The sequence below is a fragment of the Aedes albopictus genome, unplaced genomic scaffold, assembly GCF_035046485.1.
Source record: "Aedes albopictus strain Foshan unplaced genomic scaffold, AalbF5 HiC_scaffold_126, whole genome shotgun sequence".
Classification (NCBI taxonomy): domain Eukaryota; kingdom Metazoa; phylum Arthropoda; class Insecta; order Diptera; family Culicidae; genus Aedes; species Aedes albopictus.
In genome coordinates this window covers 15,265-40,426 of record NW_026916658.1, presented here as the reverse complement: position 1 = coordinate 40,426, position 25,162 = coordinate 15,265, and the positions used below count along the sequence as shown (strand labels likewise).

The 25,162-nt window shown below is 44.4% G+C and overlaps 1 protein-coding gene across 2 annotated transcripts; it reads left to right on the top strand.

Annotated features, from left to right (window-relative positions):
* Nucleotides 1-7,177: 7,177 nt before the first annotated feature.
* LOC109422144 (splicing factor 3B subunit 1) lies at nucleotides 7,178-24,718 on the top strand. Of its 2 annotated transcripts, XM_019696786.3 has the most exons (7): nucleotides 7,178-7,270; nucleotides 7,575-7,849; nucleotides 7,916-8,042; nucleotides 9,224-9,303; nucleotides 9,373-9,591; nucleotides 21,200-23,389; nucleotides 23,508-24,718. In XM_019696786.3, exons 1-7 carry the CDS (start codon nucleotides 7,243-7,245, stop codon nucleotides 24,570-24,572), a joined length of 3,984 nt encoding a protein of 1,327 aa, XP_019552331.3. In that variant the 5' UTR covers nucleotides 7,178-7,242; the 3' UTR covers nucleotides 24,573-24,718. The 2 variants fall into 2 exon arrangements, with proteins under 2 accessions (XP_019552331.3, XP_062699251.1); XM_062843267.1 differs by lacking the exons at nucleotides 7,178-7,270; nucleotides 7,575-7,849; nucleotides 7,916-8,042 and adding an exon at nucleotides 8,049-9,000.
* The last annotated feature ends 444 nt before the right edge of the window (nucleotides 24,719-25,162 follow it).

The following is a 25,162-nucleotide window of genomic DNA, read 5'->3' as shown; positions in this document are numbered from 1 at the left end:
TCTAATGGGTTATAACCCATATATGGGTCCAGATACGTGATTCACTGCCTCGTTCATCAGTTCCTTAGTGCCAAACAGATGTTGGTCTTTCATTTCATCCATCGTCAACAATATTTGAATCTGTGTACTCGGAACCTCACTTCTCGGAGGTAATCTTGTTCAAATTATTACAATGGATAGTCGCTTCGGGACTCATGGCTTTACCTGCACGTTTGCATCCATTACTCTCTCCATATGCTTTTTGTATGCTGAGGACCGCAATGTCCCTGTGCACATTATGCCTCATAGCGCCAAATTCACGGATCTCGTCCGCTGCAGTTTGCATGACTTCCACCTTCGATTGCTATAGATATAGATTCCATGCGCTTTGCAACTGCCACTGCTGCTACATTTCTCTCTGTACTTGCTAGCGCTGTTGTTGGTCTCACAGCTCCCTTCTGCTACTTCAGTTGCTGAAGTGCATCTGATTTTGTAGTGCAGCTTCTTGCGGATTCACTGCATTTTTGCTTTTTCTGTTGTTGCTGTTTCAAGTCAAGCCAAAGAGCTGAGCAGAGCAGAGCAGAGCAGAGCAGAGCAGAGCAGAGCAGAGCAGAGCAGAGCAGAGCAGAGCAGAGCAGAGCAGAGCAGAGCAGAGCAGAGCAGAGCAGAGCAGAGCAGAGCAGAGCAGAGCAGAGCAGAGCAGAGCAGAGCAGAGCAGAGCAGAGCAGAGCAGAGCAGAGCAGAGCAGAGCAGAGCAGAGCAGAGCAGAGCAGAGCAGAGCAGAGCAGAGCAGAGCAGAGCAGAGCAGAGCAGAGCAGAGCAGAGCAGAGCAGAGCAGAGCAGAGCAGAGCAGAGCAGAGCAGAGCAGAGCAGAGCAGAGCAGAGCAGAGCAGAGCAGAGCAGAGCAGAGCAGAGCAGAGCAGAGCAGAGCAGAGCAGAGCAGAGCAGAGCAGAGCAGAGCAGAGCAGAGCAGAGCAGAGCAGAGCAGAGCAGAGCAGAGCAGAGCAGAGCAGAGCAGAGCAGAGCAGAGCAGAGCAGAGCAGAGCAGAGCAGAGCAGAGCAGAGCAGAGCAGAGCAGAGCAGAGCAGAGCAGAGCAGAGCAGAGCAGAGCAGAGCAGAGCAGAGCAGAGCAGAGCAGAGCAGAGCAGAGCAGAGCAGAGCAGAGCAGAGCAGAGCAGAGCAGAGCAGAGCAGAGCAGAGCAGAGCAGAGCAGAGCAGAGCAGAGCAGAGCAGAGCAGAGCAGAGCAGAGCAGAGCAGAGCAGAGCAGAGCAGAGCAGAGCAGAGCAGAGCAGAGCAGAGCAGAGCAGAGCAGAGCAGAGCAGAGCAGAGCAGAGCAGAGCAGAGCAGAGCAGAGCAGAGCAGAGCAGAGCAGAGCAGAGCAGAGCAGAGCAGAGCAGAGCAGAGCAGAGCAGAGCAGAGCAGAGCAGAGCAGAGCAGAGCAGAGCAGAGCAGAGCAGAGCAGAGCAGAGCAGAGCAGAGCAGAGCAGAGCAGAGCAGAGCAGAGCAGAGCAGAGCAGAGCAGAGCAGAGCAGAGCAGAGCAGAGCAGAGCAGAGCAGAGCAGAGCAGAGCAGAGCAGAGCAGAGCAGAGCAGAGCAGAGCAGAGCAGAGCAGAGCAGAGCAGAGCAGAGCAGAGCAGAGCAAAGCAGAGCAGAGCAGAGCAGAGCCACTGCCACTGCTGCTACATTTCTCTCTGTACTTGCTAGCGCTGTTGTTGGTCTCACAGCTCCCTTCTGCTACTTCAGTTGCTGAAGTGCATCTGATTTTGTAGTGCAGCTTCTTGCGGATTCACTGCATTTTTGCTTTTTCTGTTGTTGCTGTTTGCAGAGCAGAGCAGAGCAGATGGATCCCAGAGCAGATGGATCCCAGAGCAGATGGATCCCAGAGCAGATGGATCCCAGAGCAGATGGATCCCAGAGCAGATGGATCCCAGAGCAGATGGATCCCAGAGCAGATGGATCCCAGAGCAGATGGATCCCAGAGCAGATGGATCCCAGAGCAGATGGATCCCAGAGCAGATGGATCCCAGAGCAGATGGATCCCAGAGCAGATGGATCCCAGAGCAGATGGATCCCAGAGCAGATGGATCCCAGAGCAGATGGATCCCAGAGCAGATGGATCCCAGAGCAGATGGATCCCAGAGCAGATGGATCCCAGAGCAGATGGATCCCAGAGCAGATGGATCCCAGAGCAGATGGATCCCCGATCAAAAAACTTTCTCCATACAAAATTTTAATTAATTTTTAAAAATAGTTCCCGGTCATTAAAACTTTTAGTAATAGTGGTTTCTGCTTTTAGTGGTGTTGCGTGTACATACACGCTGCATTACACGAACACCACCTGAGTTACTGGTTGAAAATAGTAAACAAAGATCAGCTGTTCCCAGCAAAATCAAATGGGCATATGTTCAACCAGTAGATTTGCATTAGTGTTCGTGACACCGCGCTGCGAAACCACTATTTTGGATTTTTTGGGTTGAGATTTCGGTTATGAATTAATACACAGAGAACAGACATCCAGGCTAGAACAAATTTCATTCGGAAAGTTGTGTAAGGATTTGAATCTTTACTTGAGTAAGGTTGCAAACCAATACATGATGACACCACTAACGCCACCAAACACCATATTGCCACAGTCAGTGGTGAATTGAAACATTTCAAGTGGTGAATTAAATTAGTATGGGAAATTAAGCGATTGCAGCGCCACGCTATTGCCTCTTGTGTTGCCGATTTCAAATGGCCGTTAAATTCCGTACACAGTTTCGGAACTGGACTTGGATGTCTGTTCTCTGTGATTAATATTTTAAATATTCTGAACAAATAAAGCTGGAGCTCGATTTGAATAGGTCGTATGTGCTTTTGTCGATTAAAAATTCGATCAGTTGGATTCGCTTATTATAGCGAGAACCGTTAAAATTGAGCAAAGTTGATACCGAGGGGCGATTCACTCATGTATTTTCGATGCAGCCCTGTGTATTGAAAATCGAATTGGTGTATTTTTGGTGCATTAATTTGTATTTTTTGTATTTTTGCATTTTTCTGCACTTTTTGGAATAAAATGGAATTGATATGTATTGATGCAATAATTGAGCATTTTTCGAACAATTGTGTATTTTAAATCGATTTTTACATTTTGCAATTGGGGCTATGTCAATATGCTGCATTTTATCAAAATCCCAAACATTATTGCATCTTGCATTGCTTTATAGATTACCGTGCAAATGTTCAATCGTCTAAAATATTGCATCTTGCATTGCTTTATAGATTACCGTGCAAATGTTCAATCGTCTAAAATATTTGTTCACACGTCAAACACCAAGCCACAGAGAACAGACATCCAGGCTAGAAACAAGTTCAGAAACTTGTGTAAGGATTTGAATCCTTACTTGAGTTAGGTTTCAAACCAATATACGTCGAAAACACTAGCGCCGCCAAACGTCATATTGCCACAGTCAGTGGTGAATTGAAACATTTCAAGTGGTGAATAAAATTAGTATGAGAAACTCGCCGATTGCAGCGCCACCAGATTGCCACTTGTGTTGCCGATGAAATAATTCTTTACACACAATTCAGATTGCACTTGGATGTCTGTTCTCTGTGACCAAGCAAAGTAGCAAGTAAACAAACCGATTATTCCATGCACCATCCAAAAAGTGTAACCGATGCTTAAACTTTCTAGCAGCGAAACGAACCAATGTATGCTTAAACTGGTGGGAACATATTGTGGTGTGACAAAAAAATTCTGCAGGGGGTCGAATACGGTGCAAAAAAAGCAATATTTGTTCACACGTCAAACACCAAGCAAAGTAGCAAGTAAACAAACCGATTATTCCATGCACCATCCAAAAAGTGTAACCGATGCTTAAACTTTCTAGCAGCGAAACGAACCAATGTATGCTTAAACTGGTGGGAACATATTGTGGTGTGACAAAAAATTTCTGCAGGGGGTCGAATACGGTGCAAAAAAAGCAATATTTAGAGCACCGCCACGGGCGTCCCTATTTGGGTCCCTATCCCTATTTCCGGGCCCTAAATAGGGACCCATGTTCACACCGGTGGTATCTAAACGGGGATGAAAAATAAGGACGCTATATGGGATTAGCGATGGGTTTCCACATTTGGGGACCCGCTCAAATCTTGCACTGAGTTGCTATTCCGATGGTTTGTGTAAAGTAACTTTCTTTATTTACATTTTGCGGTGAAGTGAGTTGAGCAGTGGTGTGAAAAATAAGCAGCAGTGGAACAATAAAACTAGAGGAGAATATTGATGCACTTTGTCTTGCGTAACTGGATGTTTCCCAGAACCCTATCACAAACATACAGACGCATCACTCTAATAATTCCAACGTACACCGATTCAACAGTTTATTTAAAAATGTAATAGTTGGCCAACTGTCCATCTGTGGCGCTCGAAGCGCTTTTGTTTAAGTTTTACATTCGTTCACTATTGTCACCTAGTTTATGAATGGCCAAACTCAGCCCTTTTAGATTGGGCGAATATGTTTCCGCGACTATGATTTTCAATAGCAAAATTACTTGAAAGAAATTTCTGGCGTTCGATTAGAATAGGACTTATGTTTGCTGTGATTCCTATGTAGATTGGACCTATTCAAATCGATCGCCAGATTTCTTTTAAAATTATCGTGATGTAAACATAATCCTCAATGCCAATCACGCTATGTTTCGCAAACCGCTCAGTGCCGGTACATAGTGAGCGAACGTCAAACAGGAACCAAAATTATGTGAGCGCCGCCTGCGAGCGATTTGCGAAATCCACAATATTCAAACCAACCGTTAAAAATAAAACGATTAGAATTGAGTAGAGCGAGACGTCTGTTTGTCTGTGTTCATTCATTCGTTCATTCATCAAAATTTTGGACATATTTCATTTGTTTTAGTTTGTACTACGTCCGATAAAAAGTGAGGACCACTTTTAGCAACGCACGGTGGAAAATCAATATGTTTTTTAAGTTCCTAAACTCAAAATAGAAACCACTGGTGGGAAGATTGGGTGCTAACCTAAAATAGCACCCCAGAAGGAGTGGTATAATAAGGATAGCGATGAGGACTCCTGTGGCGATACTCTTATTGACAAAACTGACGACCGTTCCTGACCGAAGATTCGAGGAAACAAAGAAGTAGGAAAAGTTTATTTTGAGCAGCGATTTTGAGATTCCTCCGGTACTGAGGACTTCTCTAGTTCTTTTTGGGATTCCTGCATTTTTTCTCAGATACCTCCTGGAACTTTTTCTGAGATTCCTCCAAGAGTTTCTGTTGTGATGCCCCCGTCAGCTCCTCCTGGAATCTAGCCTAGAATGTCTTCAGTAGTTCCTTCGCGGATTCGTCCAAAAGTTGATTATGCGATTCATACAGAAATACTTTCTGTATTCTCCACGTATTCTTTAAGGGATTCCTCCAAGAGTTCCTGTTCAGACATCTCCAGAAGCGCATTCTGGGACTCCTCCAGAATTCCTCTCTTGAAATTCCTTCAATAGATCCCTTCTGAGAACGAGTTTGGGATGTCTTATAGGATTTATGCGCAAATTTCTCTTGATTCTTTCCCGAGTTTTTTTTTTCTAGGAAAAACTGCAGAAGGATTTCATGGATTAACCCCAGGAGGCATCTCTAAAACAACTTATGGAGGAACTTCCTAAAGAATCTGAAAGATGGAGTTCCCAGAGGAATCGAAGAAGGAATTTATGGAGAAATTTTAGAGGAAATTACTGAAAGAATTTCTGGGGATACACCTCACATAATTCTGATTGAGTGCCTTGCGAATTCTTGAAGCAACCGTTGAAATTATCTTGAGGAATAGCTGAATAGGCACCGGAAAGAATTTCATCAGCAGTTTTAGTGGAGGATAACCTTAAATGCACAACTGGAAATCCCGGTCCGACTATCTCAACGAATGTGAATGAAATGAAAAGAAAATAAATAATTCCGTAAGGGATTCTTGGGGCAATCTTTGTAAAAAATCTTCTTAAAGGAATTACCAAGGGAATTACCACAAAAAATACTGTTAAAGGAATCTTTCGGAGAAATTTATTTAGTAGAAATTCCCTACAAGAAGAAAGACATTCACACCAAAACAAAAAGAATTGGAGAAATCTTCGGAGGAATTTCCCTAGGAATTAACCTGGAATTAATCCTCGATGGAATTTCACAGGGAATAATATGCGTTGGACTTGCTTTGGAGCAATCTCGGGAGAAAACTATCATTATCCCTTGCTTTGGATAAAATATCCGAATACTCTCTGCAGGCATTCCTCTTCCTTCCTTCCATCATTCTCCGGAGTGATTCCTGTCGTATGTAATCCGGGAAACTAGAAAACTCTACCTCCAGCATCACGATCGGCAATCTTCGCATAAGCTCAACACAATTGCTCTTTTGCTACTTTGTTGAGTTTGTTGAAGGATTGTGCTCAGGAATGTTCCGGAAGTTTGGATCCTTCCCCGCTTCAGGAATCGTCAGGCGTCCAGTCCCGGTGTTTGAAAACATCAACATCTGCTAAATTTTCCATGTCATTTCACAATAACAACGTATTTTTCCCGAATTCGTGTATTGAACAATGAATTCTACCGTATTTGTGCATTTTAATCGAATTTGAACTATTATTGCATTTTCCGTGCACTGGAGCATTTTTGCATTTTTATTTTGAATTGGTGTATTTTTTCGAATGTGGCGTATTTTTATTTCATTTTTCAATTTATCGTGTATTGATGCATTTTTGTGTATTTTTTTCATTCGTGTATTTATTTTCAAATCAGTAATACCCCGGACAGACATGTGATACGAGTGTGATACACGTACAACGGTACTCACTGTCAAGAAAATTCTAACAAGACTGACTTGAACGGAGAGAATTATCGATGTGGCACTCATTTCAAGCGCAAATTTACAGTGATTCCTGTATCACATGTGTGTCATAAGTATAACGCAGTACAGTGAATCGCCGGTTGATACATACAGCAGAATCCTCACAAAACAGGCTTTCTGTTCCATCATCAAAAGTTTGCAAAATATCTTTCATATTGCTACAATGACTAAAATAAACTGATCGATTTTTATATCGACAAAAGCACATACGACCTATTCAAATCGAGCTCCAGAAAGAATCAAAAGAGAAACCGCTTAATGAATACGTCTTGACAGTTTACAGCCATTTCCATATGTTACGCTCTATTGCGGTCATATTCACCACGCTCGATCGACCGCGGCGATCGAAATCCATCTCCGTAGCTGTCAAATCGTGTTGAGGTGAAAAATGGACAACATACCACGAACACACGAAGGTACGTATTTTTCACAAATTTCCGGTGAAATTCGTCAAAATTCTTCCGGAAAATAGTGTCCACTTGTGAAGTAAGTACTTGTGAACATTGTTCAGGTGAAATTTTTAGGAATGCGGTAAAATTTAGTACGTTTTCAATCGTTTGCAGTTGCGACATTGTCGGGCCCGGGTGGCGTAGCCATATTTGTTTCGCCCCCCGCTTTTTATTCACCACTTTTCTTTCTAGCGGTCCAGATGTTTTTGTTTATCATTTTCCCTTCACACGTAAATTTCTCACCCGTCTTTCCCAATTTTCCTTCCAACAGATATCGAGGCGCAGATCCGCGATATCCAGACGAAGAAGAAGGAAATCAGCGCCGAGGCGGCCAAAGACAAGGGCGTCGGGCTGCTGGAGAGCGGTTACTATGACAGTGAATTGTACGACGGAAGTGCCGGCAAGGGCAAGTACGAGGGCTATGTGACCTCGATCGCCCCGAATGACGATGTGGACGAAGATGAGGACGATGGCATTCCGATGGGGCGGGGAAATAGGCCGGCCGGTTACACCGCGCCGGCTGCGCTGTTGAATGATGTGGCGCAGGTAATTGCGAAACAAAAATGTTAGTATTGATAACAATTTGTTAACTTTCCTGTTTTTGTTTTGTAGCCCGACACGGATTACGATCCGTTTGCGGATCGTCGACGGCCGACGGTTGGCGAGAAGGAAGATGAATATCGCCAGAAGCGAAGGCGCCTCGTTATCTCTCCGGAACGTATCGATCCTTTTGCTGATGGTGAGTGTCGATTTTAAATCCGATTTGGATCATTATTTTATCTATAGATTAGAATTAAGGAGTATTTCTTAGATGATTAAGTATGTTGAATTGTTGCTATTTAATTTTCCTAGATATTGATCCATCAGACTAATTTAGATCACTTTAAAATGCAGGGCTGATAGCAAATCATTTTTGTCTATCTGTTGATTACTTTCCTTGTCGTTGAGCAAATCGTCACGAGAATATCTACAACAACTAAATTGCTATCATCCCTGCACATTCCAAAAATTACTTCCGTCTGATATCAATCTTGCATAATTTTCCGAAAGAGAGAGTGAACTCTAGAATGATTGCGAGTACTTTCAAAGTTCTCAGTGTGATTGGTGCGCAAATAACTTTCCATTCCAAAGTACCACTTTGATTAACGAGACCACCACTTACCATGCAGGTTTGCGCGGATGACGCCGTGTCGTCAGTCAGTCAGTCAGTCTGTAATGAGACCGCCGCCGATGAGGAAGGCTCTCTCAAAAATCTCAGGTTATTTTCGATACAGTTCTTGGGCGGGGTACGTTCGCGGAAATTGGAGAAAAGCAAGACTCGCACTCTGGCATTTTTCCCGAGAATTTCCCGGAACGGCTGCCCGCCGCCTGGATTGCATCGACCACAAAGGTGTGAGAATGATGGTGAAGCGAGTGTGCGATCTTAAAAACTGAGAACAGAAAATTATTAATCACAAAGATTTTTTTAGGAACCCGACAAATCCCCACTCTCTTAAAAGCCACAACGTGAAACGTGAACATTTTTCTGCCTGATTTTTTCTCGTTGATTAGTGTTTTAAAGAAATTACGAAATAAACTCACTGAACGATAACAATTTTCCAGCTTGTTGTTTAAAGTAATCGCTCTTGTATAAGAATTCAAAGATTTGAGACAAGGCAGAAAAAATGTTTCGCGCACTGAGGATCTGGCTGAGACACGTACGTATCACTGTCCGGGACGGAATTTGAAATTAAAACCCCCTCAAATATGTTTTGCGTATCTTAGTTTCTCTTAGCTAAAGTGGAAGCTTAATTTCAAGTTGTGTCTCGTTCGTATTAGTTAGATAATTTAACAAGAAAACAATCGAAACTCCGAACCCCCTAGAACATGCGAAACTAACTAGAAGTTCCTTTCTTTTTGCTTATCAATGGTTCATTGCAGGCGGAAAGACTCCCGATGTCGGTTCGCGTTCCTACACGCAGATCATGCGCGAGCAGCAGCTCCAGGGTGAAGAGGCCGAGGTTTGTCCAATAATCTCCACCCCGCTGGGAAACGTGATGATCATGAACGGTGGATCTTTCTTCTTTCAGCTTCGTAAAAAGATCCAGGAAAAGGCCAAAGATGGAACACTGAAGGTGAACAGTAGCAGCAGCAGCAGCTCCAGCAGTGCCAATGGCGATGCGAGCAGCAAAGCGATGATGGCAGCCGAGCCGAAGAAGCGCGGTCGCTGGGATCAAACGGTGGAGGAGTCGTTCGTGCCGCCGAAGAAGCTGTCCGTGCCGGCGACGCCAACGTGGGGAGATGCGGAGGTAGGTGGTGTTTTGATTTTATCATGCTTTTGAAAATTAATCGGCCATTGTTTTAATTATAAGCCAATGCCATAAATTGTTTCAACTATAAAGTCATACAGTTGATACATCGGGAAAAATATGATATAAATTCTTCTAAACCAAATCTGGAGTTAGATTTCAATAGGTCGTATACTTGCGACCTATTCAAAATAAACTCCAGAATATCCACTGCAAAAAGTAAAGAGAGTATGGAACAGATTGATATGCGGAAGTCATATGCAACGACCATGTTTGAAACTTGTTGACAGATAAAACAATAGTGGCTGCCAGGTCTAAAAAGCACTTCGAGGCGAGTTATTGTTGAACGGTGGAACTGGGAGAGCGACAGACAGAATTCGAATCGACAACGACGAACAAGCTGTGGAACCTGCAAACACTAGACGAGGTCAAGATAGTAATTAGAGGACTAAAGAACAACAGCCAGCAGGACGAACTCCCAGCCGAGCTTCTCAAGCACGGTAATGAGCAGCTGTATCAACTCTCACACTGCATTATTAAGGATAAGAAGGATGGGAAGAGGAAGAACTGTCTGTTAGTTGTTTGGATGGTCTTGTTTGTCCTTTATACAAGAATGGGTATCAACTGGAGTGCACGAATTATAGAGGAATCAATTCAGCATACACAATTTTGTCCGGAATTCTGTTTAACAAGCTGAAATCGATTGAGGAATCCTTCTTCGGCGAATGCCAGGCGGGTTTTTGTAAGGGTTGATCAACGACGGATCAGATGTTCACCCAGTGTCGGATTCTCGGTCAATTTCAAGAGTAAAACTTGCAAACCCATCATCTGTTTATTGATTTCAAAACGGCGTACGATTCAATGAAGAGAAACGAGTTGTGACAGATTATGATCGAACATGGTTTTCCGGCGAAACGAATCAGACTGATTCGTGCGACGCTTGACGGATCGAAATCAAGTGTGCGGGTCGTGGATGAAATTGCGTCATCGTTCGTAATGTAATCCTAGACAGACTGAAGCAGGGCGATGCTCCTTGGAACATACTGTCCAACATAGCACTGGAAGAAGCGATATGGAGAGCTAGTGTGCAAGGAAACAGAGGTCCACGTAAGTCCAGATTAACATCACAAAGACCAAGTACATGATAACTGGTGATGAACGTTGATTTGGTCGTGGTTATGGTGAAGAAGTGGCGCTTGGTGGTGACAAGTTTAATGTTTTGGACGAATTTGTTTATCTTGGTAATCTAGTGACGTGCGATAATGATGTTACCTGCGAAGTGAGCAGACGGATTGCGCCTGCAAATCGGGCCCATTTCGGTCTGCGAAACCAACTGGAGTCCCTTAGTCTGCAAACGATGACAAAATTGCGTTGTACAAGACTCTGATTCTTCCGGTCGTTTTAAACGGCCAAAAGTATGAGTCCACGGACTTCTACATACACGCCCGAGTCTCCGACCCGCATTCTTACAGGGCGAGGGAGGCCTTCTACCCTGGACTCTAACTCCTGGTGATCTCAAACAACCTGGTGCAGATGTCGAGGCTGATAACACACGTCGAACTGTCGTCGGGTCGGACCACCTACCCGTAACCTTCACAATCAACGCTGAGGTTCCAGTAGCTTCGGCGGAAAACACCATTCGTTGCTTCGACAAAGCGAACTGCAGCACATTCGCTCGAAAAAAAACGATCTGGGAGTCGACCTTACGGCAGATTGGATGAACGACCTGGACCGTCCGGTGAAAATCGGCTATGCAATCGGCAAAATTACCACGATCGTAAAGGCGACTCAAGAGTCTGCTATCCCTACGCGTAGAATCCTTCCAAAAAAACGAAAAAAATCCCGACGAGCTGAAGGTGCTGATTCATTTGAGGGATGTTCGTAGACGTGACCCGCTGATTGGATCTGTTGTACGCCTCCTGAACAACGTTATCAGCACCATAAGCGTGGAGCACCGATACAGGAACTTCGGATCCATGCTGAAGAATCTGGATACACGGTCAAGTACAGCCCCCCGCTGAACGTCAACGGTAACCTCGTAGTGATCCCATCACAAAAAGCCGAAGCATTCACAGCAACGTTTGCTGCCGCTCATAACAACGAAGAGCAATCCACCAAATTCGCATTGCAAGACCTCCCGTTCCTAATGCTGGCCTGGTCAAACCGAAAGAGGTGAAAGCAATCATCCGCACGCTGAAAAACCAAAAATCTCCAGGGCACGATGGAATCTGCCTCAAGCACCTACCAAGAAAAGGAATGGTTGTTTTGACCAAAGTCTTCAACGCGTGCCTGGCCATAGGTTATTTTCCGGCCGGAAGGAAACACGCCAACGTGATAGCCATCCCGAAGGCAAATAAAGTTATCACCAATCCAGGTAATTACCGACCGATAAGTCTTCTGAGCAGTCTTAGTAAAATCCTGGAAAGGATAATCCTCGTACGATTAAACCGTCACCTGGAGACGGAAGAAATCGTTCCAGCGGAACAGTTCGGCTTCAGAACGGGACACTCAACGGTGCACCAACTTGCTCGCATCACGCAAAAGGTGCAACAAGGATTTCGAACGGGCATATCGACTGGCGATTTTTCTCAACGTCTTGTAAAAGCTATTCCGCTCGAATCTGCAACTCTACCTGGTCAAGATTGTGCAATCGTTCCTTTCAAATCGGACTTTCGCGGTTGCCGTAAATGGTATTCCGTTGTCTAGTGTCGTGTTTCCTTCAAAGAGCGAAAAGCTCACTGGAAGCATTGAACGTGTCCGTGTCTTTAAATGGTGAAAGCTCCAGCGCCCACAACATCCCCTTTGGCGTGCCCCAAGGATCAGTCCTGAGTCCGATCCTCTACAACGTCGTAACCTCCGATGTACTGATGATAGATGGAGTAGCGTACGCATTTTTTGCGGGCGACACGGCCTTCCTGATGCCGGACAAAGATTCGCAAATCGTCGTTACTCACCTCCAAGCGGCGATGAACAATGTCCAGGAATTCCAACGGAAATGGCGAATCAAATTGAATGCAGGCAAAACGCATTCGATTTTCTTCACGCGAAGGCATGCTGCTCAACACCTTCTCCGTAGGTCGATCACGGTCAATGGTCAGCCAACTGTATGGGACGATGAAGTCAAATATCTGGGAGTGCTGTTCGACAAGATGTTGAAGTTCGATAAATAAGTGTTGCGGACAATACTCGGCGGTAAATTGGAGGACGGCATCTGATGGCTTCGCTTTTGCTACGAATTGTACCAAGTATTTAAAAAGATGAATATTGTGAAACGTATAAAACACGGCAGGCTACGGTGGGCTGGGCATGTAACTCGTATGCCGGAGGAACCACAAGCTAAAATCATATTCATTGGAGAACCAGGATGAGGCCGTCGGCCTCGTGGAAGGCCGCGCACACGTTGGCCTTTTGCAGTTGAGGTGAACCTAAGGACTCTAAACATTCAGGGCGACTGGAAGCGATTGAACCAGGATCGAGACCACTGGAGACAAATGCTTCATTCGGCGTAGATTTAACGCTACGGGCAGTTGTAGACCATCAAGTATTAACTTAGTATAGGTACCAGAAAACTGCTTTAATGATCAATTGTAAAATATCGTCATGAATGTAGTGTGATTACCACAAATGGCCAAAAAGTGATAAAGCGAGGAATAACACAGAACAATACATACCTAGGCAGTCGGGTGCCTGTGATCCTCAGAAGTGGCCCATCTTCTACAGTGTTGTTGTTTTTGTAAGTACACGACGGATGTTCTGCATTGGAAGCCGCGCGAAATCGTCTACCGTTGTTACCAGTGCTTGTTCCGTATGTGATGGATATGCTTCATAAGCTCAACGGAAGCCCGGAAATTCTGATCAATTCGTTTTTGAAGAAGGTGTGAAACATGCCAGTCCCCATAGTCATGAACGTTCGGTCATTCAAAATTTGGTTGATCAGATCGTTTAAGCCGACCAGCAAGCACGTTTGTCGAACCCAATGATAAGTTACCCATACCTGTGTAGATCCAAGGACACCTCAACAGAATGCTCTGGTAGAAAAGACTGCTCGTATTGTAGGAACGGGAACCATCGAATCCTAAACAGCTCCAGTTTCAAGTCAATTGATGTCGGAGCGAGATGAAAGCAATGCGCCCAGAAGAATCGGTGTCGTATGTTTACTTCCATATCGAAAACGGCCAGCCGTATTCGGCATCATAACCTTCTGCACAGTAAACCAGACTAGCCGAAGCGAATGGTTGAAGCAACGAAGCCAACCGAAGCGGTGCAACACAACTAAGTATCACCACAGAAAGTCGTTTTTTTCTCTTCCGTAGTATATCAATCCCGCTTTTACGGTGACGGGAAACAAATGGAAGCCTAACGTATTCCTTGGCAACATATCATCATTAACGTTACTGGAATAGGCGTTTGCAGTACAGTTGAAGATTAATGAAGAGCCGGACAACCTCTGGTTAGGATATACCGTATACTGGCAAGATCGCAAACGTAAGAAGAGCTCCGAAAGGGTCAGTGTTGATATTTCTGGGACTGGCAAGCAAAGCATATTCCAGTTCAGTAGCGCACGGATGCACAGTGGTTCCATTTGTTCAGGGAAGCGGTCATAAATCATTTTCTTCGTTTTATGAAGGGCAGAATCATTATAAGTGACCAGAAATAGCATGTTATGACTGAAAAAGGATATTCCAGTTCATTTTCATGATCATCACTTGAAAAATATGAACTTTGAACCTTTTTATTCAAGATAAATGAAAATATCATTTAAAAAATCCTTTATTTTGCAAAGAAATCAGTAATCAAATATTTTTAATTATTATGAACAGTGGGTCGAATTCTGAGGAATTTCTGCTAAGTATTGCACGTTAAAACATGTATAGCACGACTGTATCATAATAGATTCTTGTGAATAGAATCAGTATTAGCATTATAATTGTGATTTTATTAGTAGGTTCTATTTCTACTGCAATATATGAAACTGAATATTTTTTCAGAAATAAGGTAGTTTGCATTGTCGAAACACAGAAAAAATCATCACATATCGAATTAGTATGTATAACTACAGTTCCTAATGCCTAAAAGCGATAATTGTGTAACAATAGTAACAATAATGCAATTACAGAATCAATTACTTCTGAAATTATTTCAAACAAATATTCAGGATTAATTCACAAAACGTACGTAAAAGGATTTTTTTCAACCAAACAAATATTGCTTTACACAGTTATATGTCATATAATTCATGGGCCTGCGTTTTGCACAATAAAAAATATTCAAGTATCTGTCCAGTCGTATTTGTTTCTTACAATTGCATTGCAACTGCTATCCAGTAATATAGTACATAGATGTTTAATCATGTATAGCTCTAACCCAATAAAAGAAATATATACAAACACCCCTCGTCATTGCAATCAGTGCCTGCTATTTCAAAAGAAATCAATTTGTACACTAAGATTTAACGTTAATGGATTTATCAAATATTCCGATTTGGGAAGGGAATATGAAGAGTAAATACATACGCTCTTTTGGTAAATATTACTAAAAGAGCGTATTTACTCCTTCTTCTTCCAGCACTACAGTATTAGGTACTGAATGGATTTTGAGGAAATTTTTTAAATGTTGGCAGCAAATGCAAAACTTCTTATCAAATTCGACAATTACAGAGGTAAGTTTTGACGAGGCCACATAAGAATGGTTGTTATGCAACTATTGAGGTATGAATAGCTGAACCCCTCCAGAAGTGTATTTTTTGTTCATAATTAAAAAAAATCAGAGATTGTTTACAAATAAAATATCCCTCAGTTATTGTAAAAAGCTTTGAAATATCTCCTGTAAAAATTTCAGTCATTTTAGTACGCATTCCAGACAATTACAGAAAAACTAGTATATATATAATTTTGTAGTTATTTTAATACATATTTTTTATAAAAATAACGGGTAACTTCCAATACATCCTGCAAGCTTGTATGCAGATATTTGCAGCTACAACCTTCACAGATTGATTCTCCTACTCAAATCTGATCATTTGCTGGCGGACGATTGATTAAATGTGGTTAAGAACATGTTTGAAATGTTACATGAATTTTTATTATGTATATATTCTATTGGTGAAATTATGTGCCTATTACTCACATCCCCATTGGTCCAAAAACATCCAGATCCGGTTTTTAACGCTTCGAATTGGAAGATAAACATCTATTCTGATTCTCTGCGTTGAAAACCAATTGAAAATCGACTTGCTTTTGTTATACGAAGACGCGGAGTACAACTCAAAAGTCATGTGATTTTTCGACAAATCCAGTTCAACTTCACAAAAGAATGTGAAATTGCATAACAATAGCCACGCTCTCCCGCAAAATATGCAACAGAAACTTACATAAAAATGGATTTTCTGCATTCTTGGGAACATTATTGATTTATAAAAATTATACAAACTCATAAATTAGACAATCAATTTTTCGATTTTTGGCCTATGGCGGTACCACTGTGGGATGGGGCGTAACTTAGGTCTACCCAGTGAAACTTTAAACATTATTCCAAGCTGTCCAGATCCTACCCACATCTGCAAGGTCTTCAAGTCAACAATTATGTGGATGCAAAACCACCAGTCCGAAACTTTGCGAATGCGGAAGAAATTATCCAGTCGCGACAAGAAATGTCTCGGTGAGTGCATCTACAGAAGAAATTGTGGGTGCTGATGATTCGTTGAAGAGTTGAATCTACACGTCTGTCAGGAAATGAGTAACAGTGAATTGTACGGCTCGATGTACAGTAGACGTTCGATAACTGCAACATGTTTACGTTTCACTTAGCGAAAGAAATTCGATAACTGCAACGACTGACAGATGTCAACAGGTTGTCACTCGACATAAAATAACCGTGAACGTGGCCCAACTGTTCATTTGGGCTAACATGGCGCACCATTTTGACGTTTGGCGGTGCGATATCTGCAAATTTGTTGCACTTGCAGTTAAAAAGCATTGCAGTTAAACCGTTTGCATCGACCGATCAGCACGCTCGCGCAGTATGTTGGAAGCAGATTGGTAGTTCGTCGAGGATCTAGAATCGAATCCGGTTCATTGTGATGGCTGTACAATATCCATTTCTCGTAGAGCTACAAGTTGGCGATGAATAGACTCCTGGGGTTCGAGAAGCATCTGTCCAGAGATTCGGAACGCGACAAACGGTAAAGATCAATTGCTATGAGCAAAAGCAGTACATCAGTATAGCTTCACGTGAAGAAGTCGGCAGTCTGGATCCTCGACACATCTGGTGTATGCCGCTGGGAGTGGTACAATCCCGAAACGCCTGGCAAAATTCAGATAGTATGGGATGCGGCAGCAAAAACTTATGGAGAGTGCCTCTACGATATGCTGCTCATACATAGGTCCCCTTATCGCTAGCAGATATTTTACTGCGATTCGGACAGGGAAAAGTCGCCGTGTGCTTTGATAATCGGGCAATGTTCCTGCAAATCCTTATTCGCGATGAATTCAGATAGTCGTAGTTTTTTTTGTTTCTTTAGAGAAAAAGTTCCAGGGAATATGTTTAAGTCAACGTGTTCAACGTAGCGATGTACGGCGCAATTTTTGAAGAACTGGAATGCCATCGACTACAGCGAACAATATCCCAGACTAGTAGAAGTAGTGACTAAGAACCATGGTGCACTGAGTTGACGACTTCCTCGACAGCGTCAACTTGGTGAAAGAAGCAGTACACTGCCTATGATCGCATAACTGTCCAATATGAATAGCCCAGTCAACCAGTGATTGTATAAGATGTTAAAGTGGAGGCGATATGCGTACATTTTACATGCGCCTAAATGGAGACATGCACGCATATAGCCTCCACTTTATCATCTTATGGAACATTTTATACGATCACTGGTTGTCTGGGAGGAAACCCAGCAAATATGGGACTGATATGCGATCATGGCAGTAGAGTTGGTAGAGAAAAGTACAACGATCAGTTGACCACAGCTCGAACGTGTTTTGAGTGTCACATGGATTCTGTCAGAAGACGCCTTCACATTCAATCACTAGGAATTGGAGGAAGTTCTAGATGCTGATTTGGCGGCACCAATGAAGAGCCATGTCCTGCGTATTGTAGTGAAGCTGTACATCATCATCAAACACTTCGTCGTGCAATGGACAATTCTGATGCAGGATATTTGGCGGACAGGTACTACCTGAAACGAGCCTATTACGGAGCTGTGCGTGACTTTTGAACATTACAGGCAGATCAACGAAGTGAACATTTCTCGCTGCTTCTTGAAAGATTTCTGGCCGCAGCAGGTCAACGATATCCTAGTCCAGCTTATCTCAAAACCACAGTGAAAGGAGAGAGCAGAAGCAGATGTGATGGCTAAGGAAATTCACCTTGTTGCCATACACCGAAAAGTAGATAAAATGGTAAATGTACAGCGTTCTGACTTGAACAGACTACTACAGCAAACAGCATATGCTCACCGAGCTGCAGCAGTATGGAAGCATTCACCTTTTGTGATGAGGTCGCTCAAAACACTCAGCCAGGGTGAGTTCACGAAAGCCTAGGAAACACAATGACGACAGGCTCACATGCAAGCACATCCGGAAGAAGTCCAGCTAAATTTTTGCTGCAGCTACCTATTTAGGAGATTATTTCAGCAGTTTCGGCGAGAATTCCTGTAAGAGTTTTCCGGGAAGTTCTCATGGTACACCACTGCGAATTTCTCTAAGTGTACCACTGGAAATTTCTCCGGGTGTTCAACTGAGAATTCCTCAAGTATGTCCACTGTGAAGTTATCTAGCAGCTCCACTCAGAACTTTAATCTAGATGTTTAATCAGGATTGTGTTTGTAATCAGGATTGTAATTGTGAAACTTCTCAGGAACTAAGATGTGCGTTGTGAAGAATTTACGTAGAAAATGCCTTTATGAGTTCCATCAAAACTTCCTTTAGGAATTCCGCTGGAAATTTATCTACTTTTGGCAAAGGTAGATAAATTTCTAGTGGATTTTTTCACTGGGAATTCTTTTAGGAGTTCCACTGAGAATGATGACTTTCGTTGGGAATTCGTTGAAAAGATGCTCCGGGAATTCCACTGGGAATTTTTCTAGGAGTTTCACCGGATATTCATCTTACAGTTCCACTGGAAATTCCTCTAGGAGTTTGTCTGGAAATTCCTCTGGAAGTTCCACTGGGAATTCCTCAGGATATTATCTTAGAATTAATTGAATTTTCACTGGGGAGTTCCGCTGGGAATTCCTTTAGGAGTTCTACTGGAAATTCTTCTAGGAGTTCTACACTAAACTCCTCTAGGAGTTTCTCCGGGAATTCCTTCAAGAGCTCCTCCTAAAATGTCTTCAATGTTTCTCCGTGGAATTCCTTTGGATGTTCCTCTGGGAATTCCTCTGGAAGTTCTCTTGGAATTCATTAAGTTTCCTCTGGAAAGTTCCACTGGAAATTCCTACAGTTCTACAGTTAACTCCTCTAGGAGTTTGTCCGGGAATTCCTCCTAGAGTTTCACCTGAAATTTCTTCAATGGTTCTCCGTGAAATTCTTCTGGATGTTTGTCTGGGAATTTCTCTGGAAGTTCCACTGGGAATTCCTCTAGAAGTTCCACTGGGAATTCTTCTAGAAGTTCCACTGGGAATTCCTCTGGAAGTTATCTTAGAATTCATCTAATTTTCTCTGGGGAGTTCCGTTGAGAATTCCTTTAGGAGTTCTACTAGGAACTCTTCTAAGAGTTCTACAGTAAACTCCTCTAGGAGTTTCTCCGGGAATTCTTTGAAGAGCTCCTACTAAAATGTCTCTATATGTTCCTCTGGGAATTCCTCTGGAAGTTCTCGTGGAATTCATTAAGTTTCCTCTGGGAAGTTCCACTGGGAATTCCTCTAGGAGTTCTACAGTTAACTGCTCTAGGAGTTTCTCCGGGAATTCCTTCTAGAGTTCCTCCTGGAATTTCTTCAATGGTTCTCCGTGAAATTCTTCTGGATGTTGTCTGGGAATTTCTCTGGAAGTTCCACTGGGAATTCCTCTAGAAGTTTCACTGGGATTTCCTCTGGAAGTTATCTTAAAATTCATCAAATTTTCTCTGGGGAGTTCCGTTGAGAATTCCTTTAGGAGTTCTACTGGGAACTCTTCTAAGAGTTCTACATTAAAGTCCTCTAGGAGTTCCTCCGGGAATTCCTTCAAGAGCTCCTCCTGGAATTTCTTCAATGTTTCTCCGTGGAATTCCTCTGGATGTTTGCCTGGTAATTCTTCTGGAAGTTCTTCTGGGAATTCTTCTTGAAATTCCTCTGAAAGTACATTTGGGAATTCGCCTGGAAGTTCACATGGAATTTGTGAAGTTTTCCGGGGATTTCCGCTGGGAATTCCCTTAGGAGTTCTACTGGGAACTCTTCTAAGAGTTCTACAGTAAACTCCTCTAAGAGTTCCTCCTAGAATTTCTTCTCTGGATGTTTGTCTAAGAATTCCTCTGGATGTTTGTCTAGGAATTCCTTTGGAAGTTCCTCTGGGAATTCCCCTGGAAGTTCCTCCGGGAATACCTTTGGAAGCTCTTCTGGGAATTCCTTTAAAAGCTCTCTTTCGGAATTCATGAAGTTATTTCTGGCTGGGTAGTTCCGCTGGGTTTCCTAGAAATTCCTCTAGAACTTTCACTGGGAATTCCTCTCGGAGTACCTTTGCTAATTCTTCTTTAAGTTCCACTTTGAATTCTCCCAGCAGTTTCACCAGGATTCCCAATAGCTATTCCTCTATAAGTTATTATAGAGGAATTACCAGCAATCCCTCTATAAGTTTCACTGGGAATTGATCTAGTAGTTCTACAGTAAATTTCAATAGAAATTCCCCCAAAAGTTTCTTTGGGTATTAATGGATACTCCTCTGGGAAATTCCGCTGGGAATTCATTCAGAAGTTTAGCTGGGAATTCTACTAGGAGTTTTTCTGAAAATTCAGGAGTTCTACTGGGAATTTTTCACGATGATCCTCTAGGAATTTCATCAGCAGTTCCTCTTAAAAGTACTGGGTACTCCTCTAAGAATTTCACTGAGAATTCTCTAGAAGCGAATTTCCCTAAAAGTTCCTCCAGGAGTTCCTACGGGGACTCCTCCAGGATTTCTTTCTGGATATTCCTCAAGAAGTTCATCCGAGAATTCCTCTGAGGAGATTCTCCGGGAATTCCTGTAGAAATTGTGAAAGGATTCCTGACAAGCTCTTCTAGAAATTATCAGAAAGATCTCATGAAGAAATTATGGAAAGAAATCCTGGGTAAATTCCTGGAGGAGTTTTGGTGAAGCTCTCGGAGGAACACTTCAAGGAATTCTCGCAGAAGTTCACGAAGGAATTCTGAAAGAAACTTCTGGAGAAATTCTTGAAGACAATTTCGGAGAAACTCCAGAAGGAATACTTGCAGGAATTTCACGAAAAACTCGATGAACGCGCTGGTTCATTCATCAAGACCACGCTAAGGGTGGCGGATTCGAATTCCAGTCGTTCCAGAAACTTTTTGTATCGATGATATTCTGGACATCCGAATGTAAAATGGTCATTTTAGCTAAAACACTTGGTTTTACTTTATATTTTTATTTCTCTGCTTTATATTTGAGTATCTAATCTTTGTTCTTCGTTGCAGAAAACTCCGGCCGATCACCGCTGGGATGAAACTCCCGGTCACAAGGGCAGCGAAACGCCCGGAGCAACGCCGAGTGTCCGCATCTGGGATGCCACGCCGGCCCATTCCGGTGCCACTCCGGGCCGTGAAACCCCGGCGGAAAAATCCACCCGTCGCAACCGATGGGACGAAACACCGAAAACCGAACGCGAAACCCCAGGGCACTCGTGGGCGGAAACACCCCGTGCCGATCGTGGACCAAGTGACAGCGCCATGGACAGTACCACTCCGGCATCGAAACGGCGTTCCCGTTGGGACGAGACGCCTTCGAACGCCACGCCTTCGGCAATGACGCCGTCGATTGCGATGACACCGACTCCGCATGCCACCCCGGGACATGCTACTCCGTTGTTAACCCCAGGAGGGACGACCCCGATCGGACACAAAGCCATGGCCATGGCAACGCCCACGCCGGGACACTTGGCATCGATGACACCGGAACAGCTTCAGGCTTACCGCTGGGAGAAGGAAATCGACGAAAGGAACAGGCCGTATAGTGACGAGGAACTGGATGCTATGTTCCCAGCAGGGTACAAGGTCTTGCCTCCGCCAGCCGGATACATTCCGATCCGTACGCCGGCTAGGAAGCTGACCGCGACTCCGACTCCCATGGCTGGAACTCCGGCCGGGTTCTTCATGCAGGCCGAGGACAAGAGCGCCAAGTTCATCGATAATCAACCGAAAGGTAATTTGCCTTTCATGAAACCGGAAGATGCCCAGTACTTCGACAAACTGCTGATCGACGTCGATGAGGAAGCTCTGAGCCCAGAGGAGCAAAAGGAGCGAAAGATTATGAAGCTCCTGCTGAAAATCAAGAATGGAACTCCGCCGATGCGAAAGGCCGCTCTTCGTCAGATCACGGACAAAGCCCGTGAGTTCGGTGCCGGGCCGCTGTTTAATCAGATCCTACCGCTGCTGATGAGTCCCACCCTGGAGGATCAGGAACGTCACTTGCTGGTCAAGGTCATCGATCGAATTCTGTACAAGCTGGACGATCTGGTTCGTCCATATGTGCACAAGATCCTGGTCGTCATCGAACCGCTGCTGATCGACGAAGATTACTATGCCCGTGTGGAAGGTCGAGAGATCATCTCCAATTTGGCCAAGGCCGCCGGGTTGGCCACTATGATCTCCACTATGCGTCCCGATATCGACAACATCGACGAGTACGTCCGAAACACGACGGCTCGTGCCTTCGCGGTGGTTGCATCGGCTCTCGGAATTCCTTCCCTGTTGCCTTTCCTGAAGGCTGTGTGTAAAAGTAAGAAATCCTGGCAGGCTCGGCACACCGGTATCAAGATCGTCCAGCAGATTGCCATTCTGATGGGTTGCGCCATTTTGCCGCATCTGAAGTCGTTGGTGGAAATTATCGAGCACGGACTTGTCGACGAGCAGCAGAAGGTCCGCACGATTACGGCGTTGGCCTTGGCTGCGCTTGCGGAAGCCGCCACCCCGTACGGTATCGAATCGTTCGATTCCGTGTTGAAGCCTCTGTGGAAGGGTATCCGGACGCATCGCGGTAAGGGCTTGGCTGCGTTCCTCAAAGCCATTGGGTATCTGATCCCGCTGATGGACGCCGAGTACGCTAACTACTACACCAGGGAAGTGATGTTGATTTTGATCCGAGAGTTCCAGTCGCCGGACGAGGAAATGAAGAAGATTGTGCTGAAGGTCGTGAAGCAGTGCTGCGCCACGGATGGTGTGGAAGCGCAGTACATCAAGGAGGAAATCCTACCGCACTTCTTCAAACACTTCTGGAATCACCGGATGGCACTGGATCGTCGTAACTACCGACAGCTGGTGGACACAACGGTGGAAATCGCCAACAAGGTGGGCGCCTCCGAAATCATCAACCGAGTGGTGGACGACCTCAAGGACGAAAACGAACAGTACCGCAAGATGGTGATGGAAACGATCGAGAAGATCATGGGCAACTTGGGGGCGGCCGATATCGATTCCCGCTTGGAGGAACAGTTGATCGACGGAATCCTGTACGCGTTCCAGGAACAGACAACGGAGGATGTGGTTATGCTGAACGGATTCGGAACGATTGTCAACCAGCTGAGCAAACGGGTCAAGCCGTATTTGCCGCAGATTTGCGGTACCATTCTGTGGCGGTTGAACAACAAGTCGGCTAAAGTGCGACAGCAGGTGAGTTCCCTAGCATTCTCAAGTTTGACTTACGATTCTTAGAACTTCTTATGGGACTCCAAAAGGGGCTTGTGGTGCAAAAGTTTACTAATATTTTCCTCAACTTTCTTTCTTCCAGGCAGCAGATTTGATCTCCCGCATTGCCGTGGTCATGAAGACCTGCCAGGAGGAAAAACTGATGGGTCACTTGGGTGTCGTTCTGTACGAATACCTCGGTGAAGAATACCCGGAAGTGTTGGGTTCCATTCTGGGTGCCCTCAAGGCCATCGTCAACGTAATCGGTATGACCAAAATGACCCCTCCCATCAAGGATCTCCTGCCGCGTCTGACCCCCATTCTGAAGAATCGTCACGAAAAAGTCCAGGAGAATTGTATCGATCTGGTGGGACGAATTGCCGATCGTGGACCGGAGTACGTGTCGGCTCGTGAGTGGATGCGAATCTGTTTCGAGCTGCTTGAGCTGCTCAAGGCTCACAAAAAGGCCATCCGGCGAGCCACGGTCAATACGTTCGGTTACATTGCCAAGGCTATCGGTCCGCACGATGTGTTGGCGACGTTGCTGAACAATCTGAAGGTCCAAGAACGACAGAACCGAGTCTGTACCACGGTGGCCATCGCCATCGTGGCGGAAACTTGTCGACCATTCACCGTGCTCCCCGCGCTGATGAACGAGTATCGCGTGCCGGAGCTGAACGTGCAAAACGGTGTCCTCAAATCGCTCTCCTTTTTGTTCGAATACATCGGAGAGATGGGCAAGGATTACATCTACGCCGTTTGTCCGCTGCTGGAGGATGCCCTGATGGATCGAGATCTGGTCCACCGGCAGACGGCTTGCGCTGCCATCAAACACATGGCCCTCGGCGTCTACGGATTCGGCTGCGAAGATGCGCTGATCCATCTGCTGAACTACGTGTGGCCGAATATCTTCGAGACATCGCCCCATCTGGTGCAGGCCTTCATGGATGCCGTCGAGGGTCTGCGGGTGGCACTGGGACCGATCAAAATCCTTCAGTACACCCTGCAAGGCCTGTTCCACCCGGCACGAAAGGTAAGAGACGTCTACTGGAAAATTTACAATTCGCTGTATATCGGATCGCAGGACGCGCTCATCGTCGGTTATCCGCGGATTTCCAACGATCCCCAGAATCCGTACGTTCGCTACGAGTTGGATTATGCGCTCTAGGTGGTGTATCCTATCGACATTTAACTATAGGAAATAGATTAACAACTATTATATCATAATACATTCTTAATATCGTGTGTACGATCAAAAGTAGCTGTACCAACAATAAAGGGATTCACGACTTGGCGAGTGCTGTTAGACGGCAATCTAACGGGGAAGGATCATTGTGAAAGAAACATCCTTGTGACTGTGGTTCGGTACAGGTAAGTTCTTATTTTTAGAAAACGAAAACGACTGCATAGCTAAACGTGCTCAAAATTAAAGAACGAGAGATCACAGGCTTCATATCTTCAGTAGGGTTAGGACAATGATGATCGATTGTCCAAGTCACTGAACCTGATCAACACTGTTATCACAGACAAACAGACGTAACACTCTTCAAAACGGCTTGGCACATGCATTTAACAATCAATTCAAGTTTCATTTGATTTGCGCGATCGTTCCACCAGATGCGCTAGTGTTCGATCGCTTTGACGTTTGCCATTGTACACGTTGCTGAATGATGCAAAAGAAAATTACAGGCAATTTGTGTAGTAGTGTGCGTGTCAGCAAAACGTCAAATCGAAATCCATCATGGCCGACAGAGTCGC

Bases quoted from the DNA above. Each gene is read 5' to 3' on its own strand.
- LOC109422144 (XM_019696786.3), top strand. From the start codon at position 7,243: ATGGACAACATACCACGAACACACGAAG. The intron at 7,850-7,915 runs GTAATTGCGAAA...TTTGTTTTGTAG, and splicing joins TGTTGAATGATGTGGCGCAG to CCCGACACGGATTACGATCC. The intron at 9,592-21,199 runs GTAGGTGGTGTT...TCTTCGTTGCAG, and splicing joins CAACGTGGGGAGATGCGGAG to AAAACTCCGGCCGATCACCG.